Genomic DNA, 10040 nt, shown 5'->3' with positions numbered 1-10040 from the left:
GAACTTGTGATTCTAAACCAAAGAAACAAAGTTAGCATGACTCACTCTGATGAGTCGTGTAACAGTTCCACTAGTCTGACAGAGCAAGGTAGGTGAGTGCACAGGTTAGTATTTGGAGATGACTATTATTTTGAATGTGAAATGAAAAGTAAGAGGCCCAGTATGAAGCAAAATTTTGCCAAGGAAATAAAATTTTAAAAAGCAGAGTAAAGCTAAAAAGTACCTTTGGGTAAACTTCAAGTACGGTGTATAATCTATGACAGCTGGAAAGCTGCCATCCAATCCCTCACCCTTCAGACAAAAACTGGTAAAAGAGAGAAACAAGGATAAGTTTATAACAAGAAAATTAAATGACATTTGTATCTTACCAATGTGAAATTTGATTTTTCTTAATTCTTTTGTAATAAGAAAGGCCTAAAGCATCCAACAATGAAAACCTACTCAGCCAAGCTAGACTGTTTAGCATTAAATGAGAGTCTCTGGACACCAGGATAGGATAATGAAAACCCCAACAAACAGAAAATACACATAATCAGGGAACAGATCGGGGCAGGTGCTATAATCCTAATTTTTAAATATTCACCTTTAGTCTGAAAAGACAGATATGTTGCAAGAAAATAACAGGAAAGTTAATTGAAGCAAGAGAAACAGGAAACCTATGGACAAGCTTGGAATCTTCAGTATTCAACTTTATTTGAAGTGTTTGCAGAATGCTTATGTAACCATCCTATTAAGTCAAAAAATCATTTCTCAAAAACACTTCAGAGTCGTTCTCCTTTCAGACACTTACAGGTGCTAGGCTGCAGGAAGATGAGGAATATAAATGAAACTAACTTTTAGAAAATGTTGTTAAATGGCTATGGCTTTACAAAGCTCTCATATACACTGTATTCTTTTTGTACTGGATAGAAATTATTGCATTTCAACCATGTTTAACTATCACAGAAGTGACAAAATTAATCATGCTTCCCCAAGGTTCATATTTCTCACTCCTCTTATCTCTGCCATCAATGAACAGATTCTAGTAAGTTATAGCTTTTGCTAACTGAATTGTGAAGTGCCATTTTTGACAATGCAGTCAACTTAAGTGGTACTTAGGAAGTACATCTAAGGTTTTGTTTTTTCCCAAAGAAATTAAAAATAAAGAAAAAAAAAAAGCAACTCTGAAAAATCAAAATTACATTATGTTCTCACCCATGTTCCCCCATCTCCACTTCAAAGCCTTATCTACAGTTCACATAGATGAGCTAGTCAACATTTATAAGGGACTGTTCGAATTGCAAAAAAAAATAAATCTCAAATATAACATGCAAAGGATGGCTACAGCTTCTCAGCCATTCAAAACACAATACTGTGAAGGCTCTTCTCAGTGGTGCCAAGCAACAGGACAAGAGGCAATGGGCAGAAACGGATGCACAGAAAGTTCCACCTAAATATGAGAAAGAAATTCTTTACTGTGCAGGTGACCACACATTGGAATGGATTGTCTAGAGAAGTGGATTCTTCCTCACTGGAGATATTCAAGAACCATCTGGACCAACTATGTGCAATATGCTCTAAGACAGCCCTGACTGAGCAAGAAGATTGATCAGATGACCCACTGCAATCCCTTCCAACCTGAACCATTCTGTAATTCTGTAACACTGTGATATGTGGCACAATAAAAATGCTCCTGCAGTATTATGTTCCCATTTTGCCCAGAAACTTCCTAGACTCTTAAAAGCCACACTGACAAAAATGTAAATGTCTCCAACAAGAGCAAATCATTACTCTGAATACAATCAAAAGATACCCCTAAATACACTTACATTAGAATCAGAGGAAAAAGGAAGAATAAGTGCAGCCATACAACTAAGCTCTTATACCCTAGTGTGCACCACTAAGGCTTATGCAAGACAAACACTGTCAATTTATTATTTATGGGAGGATTTACATGCTGCAGACCTCATCTTGCAATGCTTATTCATGTATAGCTATGGTCCTTCCAAGTATAGGGCTAATACAGGATCAGTTAAATTTCACATAATGTAAGACTTAAACTAATAAAATCTGATAAGATTTGAATTGGCTGTACACAAGGCTAGCACTCTTATCATCCTGCAGCACACTTCTGTTCCTCCAGAACATATGTCTGGGATGCAGTTAAGCCAATCTAATGACAGAATGCTAGAAAAAGAAGCTATCCTGTGTTTTCAACCTCTCCTGCCCCACTTTAATTTTTTTTTAAACCCAAACCAGACATTCCCTTTTCCCTCCTTATAGTGGTATTGACACTTATTTGACTCCGTCATGAGCCAGTTCAGCAGCCACAAAGACCTGAATTTTTAGGTTGGTTCTTGTTTGGTTTTTGGCATCCAGTTGCAGTTCCACAGGCAGCTGAACTAAATGCTCACTGCCATCAGAAAGAGAAAACATTACTCAATCCTTTTTGTTCCTAAGCCTTGTGGTTCTACTATATCTAATACTAATAGGATGCTTCTGTGAACCAAACTAGCTGACAACAAAAGAACTATCCTGCCCTCTTACTGGGTATGATTTTTTCACTCTTTAGCAAATTAAACTGGCTCACAGAAGGGTGAGCCTCAGAAATGGTCTAAGGGTATATAAGCAGTCATAAATCTCCAAAGGCCCCTTGGCAATGGTCACAATCACTCCATGCATCCAGTGAGGCTATGTGCTGTTTTCTGCCAGTTTATCTCCTGAACTGGTTTGTGACAAGCACTAATGCTGCTGCAGGGTAAATACTAACAGTATACTGACAGAAGAGAGGAGAACAGCATTATCACTCTCCTTTTTCCTCTGCTGTTGTATGAAATCCTATGCCCGTGGCTCTGTCTGAGGCTAAGTGGGCCCAACCAGGCATATTAACAGAGTCTTGCACCAGCCAGGTTTCATGCTTTCATAGGCACTGTTGCCCTTATGTGTTGCTGATGTTTTCTTTTAATATATGTACATATATAGACACACAAAGTTGTTTTTTAATCTTATCTAGGGTGTGCTCGCACCTTTGTTACCCCCAAACACAGAATTAATCATATAGGAAAGCCCACAAAAGTCTATCTAGAGATTGTAAATATTAAATAGTCCTTTGTAGGCTAAGCTTTTAAAATCTAAAAGAGCTAAAGTTTACCACATACGTATGCAGTTACGATGCTGCCCTTGAGTATCAAGGCATAACCAAGTTCACATAGTTTTCTTACAGTTTAAAAATAACTTTAAAAGATTCAATTGTCTGTAAGCTTCATTTAATTGGTTTGAGACATCTTCTGTAATTATACTTCTGACTGTTTTTAGGGGTTTGATACCTGAAAGAACAACCATGTAATCATTCAGTTATACAAAAGACAGCATAACTTTGCTCTTATCTAGAAAAGCCATTCAAGATCTCTCTCCCTCCCGTCTTCCCCCCACCTAAGTTTTGTCTCTCAAACTACTAAGAATGTTTTCCATAATACACTGATTTATAAGTACTTTCCATGAGCATATTGTTATGAAACATGCAAATGTAATACCTGAAATCAATTGCATTGAGCCCCAACAGCATACCAGCAAGCATATTTGCTTCTTCACCAAGAACAATTGCTCCATCCTCATAAAATCTCCTTCAATAAAAAAGAAATTAGTTCAGTTAATACCCTTTTCTCTCAAATAACAATAATAATGCTTTTCACAGTTAACAGAAAACTGAAGAAACCCAGTTCAAATAAAAAACAACTCATGTGAACCCCAGGGGCATTCATATTTCATTTCAAATAAAGCAAACCAAGACTGCATAGCACAAAACACCACAAACTTAGAGCACATAATTTAGATAGAAGTAAAAAGCATTTTCAGTATTAGTTCCAGGAAACACTAGAACAGGGTGGACAAAATGCAAAGGAAATTATGTAGCTATCTTGTATTTTACCACTAAAAGGAAGAATTTTTGTCATGTACATTAAAAAAATTATTACATCGCATGAAAAGAAATGTTCCCTCTCACAATTGGACTTGCAGGCTCTTTTAAAGTTCAACATTCACTTTTCACTCTTAGTAACTGATTATTAAAAAAGAATTATTGTCACAAATCAGCTATTTTCCAGGGAGCTTAGTTTTCCTTAAGATACTGCATGCTGGGAAGGTATATGTTGCATCCAGTTATTCTGAGATTTAGTTTTTCCTTATTAGAAGGAGCATTTTCTTAACATCATTTTTTTTTATTGTAGAACACCTATTGACCAAAGCTTCAAAACTCCATGCCTTGGTCTCAAAATACAATTCATACACCCTGGCATATGTGGACTTGTGAGGGATGCTTGAGAATGGTGACCAATAAAGCAATAATTTCCAAATGTGTATTCCCTCACCGCTTTCCCATTCTCTCCTATTCATTCTCACTTTCTTTCCCCAGCTAACACAGAAACATTCCATGCACAGAGCAGGTGAACAAGACCCAACATTGCCATGCATAGCCTTGTAAAAAAGGCATTTGGTCTGTTTAGCAATGGAGCAGATAACTTTGCGTTAAAGGAGTCTTGGCAGCAGCAGGGGTAGAAAGGTAGAATTCACCTGAGCATTACATGTGGAAATAGGGAAACCAAGAGCTGTTCAATACCAAAGGCAAGGCTGAAAAGTACTAGGAACTAAGATTCACAGTTCACCTATACATTCTAGAAATGTATAAGTGCAAGAAGGTGCCAGATTACTGAATACAACCCATCTTTCAGACAAATATCAGCAACACTGCCCTACCAAAAGCTCCATCTGTTTCAAGAACTGCCTGAAAGCATTTGGCTGGTTCAGTGAGAGCTCCAGTTGGCCACATGGTGAACATCCAGAAAAGACATGTTTTGGGGCACAGCTCCAAAGACTGAACTGTGCTATGATGCATGCTGTCAGAAGTCCCACTCCTGTGATTTCATAACAGACATCCATTTGCTCTAAGGAAATGAGTTGTCCAAGACCTTGGATGTTCTCAGCAGAAGAAAGAAATCTGTAAGACTTCCCCTGAGAAGACAGAGATTACAGTCTTGACACTGAGACTAGGATGTACAAACTCAGCTCTCTACTCTCTGACTTAAGGAAGGGCACCAGGAGGTTAAACCAGCCACTGGCTGAGCCAGAGTGCTGAGCTAGATGGACTTCATAGTCTGATCCGTGAACAATTTGCGAGCAATGCTCCCAGTACAAGCTGATTACAAGCCATTTCTCTGGCATTTGTAAAATCACTGCTAGGTACCAATCTGCATTTTGTTCAGTTTATCTTGTCAAATGGTGCCTAGGAAGACATCACAGAGAAGACAGGGCTTACTTGTAATGGGGAGACACAAACGTTAGCCTGGCAGGGGCAATGTTTCTTAACCCAGCTACAATAATCCATCCAAAGCAACAGCCCCCTTGGAAAACCCACAAATCTTCTTTCAGTGCTATGCAGTTGACATCTCACAACAGAACAATCTACTATAACTTAAGAGTCTGTGCTAACCAATTGGTTAGTAAAATAATTGTGTGCCCATGCTTAATCCAACCCTCTTCCAAGTGTCATATGCAGATCCAGCACTAATAATGTGCTGCTTTGTTAAAATACTAGCCCGAAGTTCAGGCACCTAAACACAACAGTGAAGTTTAAAAACTGCTATCAGTATGATAGATGAATCACATGTGTAACACAAAAAATTCATAGTTTATATAAATAATTATTAACTATACATACAGCAAAAGACATAATTTCAAATGCTAAATAAATGGTGCAAAGCATCACCAAAAAAATCAGGTAACTACTTAGGTATCTGAAATCCCACATGGGAAAAGAGAGTATGTCCATTATTGCTAGTGGATTTGAAACCCACACAACCAAGATCTGAAAATGTAAATTTCATATCCATTAGATGTATTTTAAAATATTACTTCAAAAGAAACTTTGCACTTACTATGTTTGGAATGCAAGAGAGGTTGTTTCCAAAAGCTATACCACTGAAAGAAGATCCAAATATATTAAACATTAACATGTTCAAATAAATGAATTTGAAACTGCTAATCAAATAAGATGATTGTTATCCACTAACAAACCACACTACCAAAACAGGGACAAAGAATGTACTAATTCACTACATAATTTGTGACCCTACTCCTTCCTCCTCATCTCCCCCTCAAAAACCCAAGTGACTTTTCAGTTTGAGGCAATGCAAATAAATCTTTTCCAGAAATCTTTGGTTTATGAACTTCTTGCCTACTGTAAATGCAAGCAAATCTAGGTTTAATAAGACAGGTTTTGAAACTTCAGTGAAATGGGATATTTTCCTAGTTGTGTTTCAAAGTCACCTCAATACTGGCAAAATATATGGAGATCTCTGGACTAACAGTATTTAAACAGAAATAATACCCTAAATGAAAATAAGTCCTTACAGAGAAAATTCTTATTGTTTTAATAGTCCAGTATGTCTAAAACTTTGTTGGACTTTATGTTCAACATAAAGTACCAAAACATGTTACAGACTCACTCATATCCACAGCTTCATCATAAAAATACAACACACGCTCGTTACAAGATAAAATACAATCTAATAATCACATTATCTAAAACCAGTCCAAAACTGCCAGAGCATTTTCTATCACAAAACATACTCTCATACATGACTGTTTTTACCATTAGAAGTTTCAAGAAAAATCTGTTACACATTTTTCATATTACATCAAGAATCCTAGCTATGCCTGATCACTAATTTTGTTATTCTGTATTTCTGAAAAGGTTCCTGGAATTCTCCCCTTTTTTTTTCTTCAGAAAAACTTCCTGTAAAAATTATTTTTTACTAAGTCTCTAGGGTTTTCTATCAACCATACCTAATTTTGAAAGGAATATTACACCTATCCTTATCACACTACAGATTTTGTTCCTTCTTTAGAGAGGTTTTCTTCTCTTTTGACCTTTCAACAATTGCAGACTTATTTCCACATTTTTAAAATGACAAAAGAGTTTTCAATTTTGCAGTTGTACCCATGTTGAAATCAAATTGATGCCAACTGTAGATATATTTCATTAGGTTACAGCTCTTTTATTAATGGCATCCTTTACTATACAAATCACATGAAATTTTCACTTCCAAACCTAAGTCCCTCACACAAATGACATTTACTAACATACTGCAAAAACAGAAGTCTTATAGACCTGGTTGTTTTGAAGTCTCTAAGAGCTGTGGAAATGTATTCAGACAAGTGTTTTTCCATAAGTGCTACTCTGATCCAGGCTCGACCCTGCAAGACAAAACAGACATGAAATATTTAAGCATCATAGAAAGAAACAATTGTACATCTGGAAACTAATACAGTTAATTTACCTGACTGATGAACTGACTAACAAAATTGCCACTAAACAGAAATGGTTGCTAGGATGTACTTTGTTACAGTAATAATAAAAATAGAAAATGCATTCTTACAGGGACATGAATAATCTATTGTGAAATAAAGTCCTCCAAAATTTGAAGGCGGTAGCATTTTTCTCTATTATATACTCCAGACTTTTGAAAATCTCATGTGTGTGAGAGAGAGGAAGATCAGTACAGAAAGCTTTTAAATCAATGGTATTGGAAGCATCCACTTGGGTCCACTGTACAGCAGCAGTAACTTACCCTCAAAGTGATTTAAGTAAGAACTAATTCTCTGTGTTCATTCAAATATTTGTGGGATTGATAAACAAAAATAATAACTCAGTGGCATACTTTTATTATGTAATTTTTTCCCCTTAGGAAGGACATCATTATAGAAGGGTCATATAAAATACATAAGTGAAATCAAATCCAAGAGGCCTAAATCTTGTAGTCCAAAACTTCATTCAAATGGTTCGATAAACAACAGCAATAGCTTAAAAAAATAACAGGTCTAGTGCACAGGGTTGTAGTTTACAAGAGAGAGGCATTTCAACTGGCTGCCATAGTTATGATTGTTCATTTGAGAACACCAGGAACATTTCTTACAACCCATATAAACATATAAACAGTTATATAAGTAGTAAGATGTTTTTATGTTTAATATAGTTAGTGCTTATAGACATTTAGCTGAATATCACTACAGTCATTCTATCAAAACAATCTGTAGTAGCTTACAACCCTACTTTGGGGTGACCTAACTGCAGCCTTCCAGTACCTGAAGGGAGCCTGCAAGAAAGATGGAGAGATTTTTTACAAGAGCAGGTACTGACAGAACAAGGCGGAATAGCTTCAAACTGAAAGAGAGTAAGTTTAAGCTAGATATTAGGAAGAAATTCTTTACTGTGAGGGTGTTGAGACACCTGAACAGGTTGCCCAGAGAAACTGTGGATGCCCCACCTCTGGAAGTGTTCAAGGCCAGGTTGGATGGGGCTCTGAGCAATCTGGTCTCGTGGAAGGTGCCCCTGCCCATGGCAGAGGGGTTGGAACTGGATGGTCTTCTAGGTCCCTTCCAACCCAAACCATTCTATGATTCTATGAAATGCTAAATAGCAACCAAAAAAAATGTTTTCATAAGTACAAACAACATAGCAAAATAAATTAACAGAGAGTGCACTAAAATTGAAAGGATGTTTGCCTGGATAGCTGCCTTTATTTAGAACATGAGCCAAACTCTGAATGCTGCTGCTTAGCTAAGGTCTAAACCCTTTGTACCTCCAGTGAAAGCAGAGCCAACTACCACTGGCAAACCCTTACTGACAGCTTCCAGGATGAAGACAACACTTATTTGGACCACCAGTCAAACTGATGCATGTGACTGGTATTTGTGTTGACATGTGCTCAACCTTTTCAGATAGACATCCAAAATACTCCCACACATACCTTAAAAATTCAACAGCGTTCTCCACATTCACTGCACAAATTAGCTTCTCTGTCTACTATTTGGCATGAAGATTTCCACAGAGTAAAAGAAAATTTTAATTTATTTATAAGACTATTTCAGAAAATAGCTTTGCATCTTATTATCTACTGAATTAAAATATTCCTATCAAAATCTTAGAACTGAGAAATACCTTTAAAATAAAGCTCAAATATTAGCAATACAATCAGCAGACTCCAGAACGTGTGTCTCTCCAGAAAGCACTAGGAAATAAATTCTCCACATTAACTGAATTTCCAGATCTCAGTGTAAGCAAGGAAAAACTGCATGACTTAAATTATTAGTCTACTGCTCCAGCACATTGAGTGCTAGGAAGAGAAGCAGTATTCTGGATAGGAAAGCCAGTCGATAACCTTTTGCCATAGAATCTCAAGTGATTCAAAACTTTCATACAAATTGCAGATACCTTTACCATAAAAAAATTAAAATTGAGTGTATTCAAAGAAAGAAAGGAGCAATGGCAGACATGGCAAATAATCTGTTCTACAATCTGTGGACCATCGGAATGCTCAAAGACCTACTAGATCCACAATGCTGCCTTAATGTAAGCATGAGCTTTTACTGAAGAAAACTGTGGTTGCATAAACACCTGGAATTTAAATTGTACTAGCCACTCCTGAAAAAAAACCTACAAAGTTTTAGTATATAACAAGCTGAGTATTTCTACCTCACTAGTGACACCAACTGTGAACAATCCAAAGTATAATAAAATGTCTGGAACTACAGGATTCTTGAAATAGCCATGAAACACAATTTGGATACTTGTTCAAACAACTACTTCAGTTAATTGAGGAATAAAATGAATTAAGAACATTAATTTGTGCATTCTCTTATGCTACTTAGACTTTCAAGTCAGAAGGTTCTCAGTTATCGATAAAGGTTGTTTTACATGTTATGGAAAAACATTTGAATACAGCAAAACCAACTTGCATGCTCTGTCCAGCAGTTTGGGTTTTGATGATTTTTTTTTTTAAGATGTTGGTCTATACTGTCTCTCATTATTAAGATTTAATGACAGGTCAGTTTAAAGCTTATTCTTTTTCAGTCCACATGCATATAAACACATTAAATTTACACTTCCTTAAGGTTTCCATTGTACCTCCATGAATTGTTACGCTATTTCTATGAAGATCCTTTAAAATGATGGATCTTTATTAGGAAATAAATTTGTTATTTAGATAAGCTTCCTGCATAATCAC

General features: G+C 36.4%; 1 protein-coding gene across 1 annotated transcript in view; it reads right to left on the bottom strand.

Moving 5' to 3' along the window:
* Positions 1 to 10040, bottom strand: part of LOC103803210 (RUN domain-containing protein 3B-like) — a gene marked incomplete at its 5' end in the record, with an annotated part of 26419 nt that overhangs the window by 6121 nt on the left and 10258 nt on the right. The window contains 3 exons of the mRNA XM_009075754.1: positions 224 to 304; positions 3513 to 3602; positions 7145 to 7230. Coding sequence (XP_009074002.1) covers positions 224 to 304; positions 3513 to 3602; positions 7145 to 7230 — 257 coding nt within the window. The remainder of the gene's footprint in view (positions 1 to 223; positions 305 to 3512; positions 3603 to 7144; positions 7231 to 10040) is intronic.

Source organism: Acanthisitta chloris, unplaced genomic scaffold (assembly GCF_000695815.1).
Source record: "Acanthisitta chloris isolate BGI_N310 unplaced genomic scaffold, ASM69581v1 scaffold13705, whole genome shotgun sequence".
NCBI classification, from domain to species: Eukaryota; Metazoa; Chordata; class Aves; order Passeriformes; family Acanthisittidae; genus Acanthisitta; species Acanthisitta chloris.
This window is presented reverse-complemented; position numbering and strand designations above follow the sequence as displayed.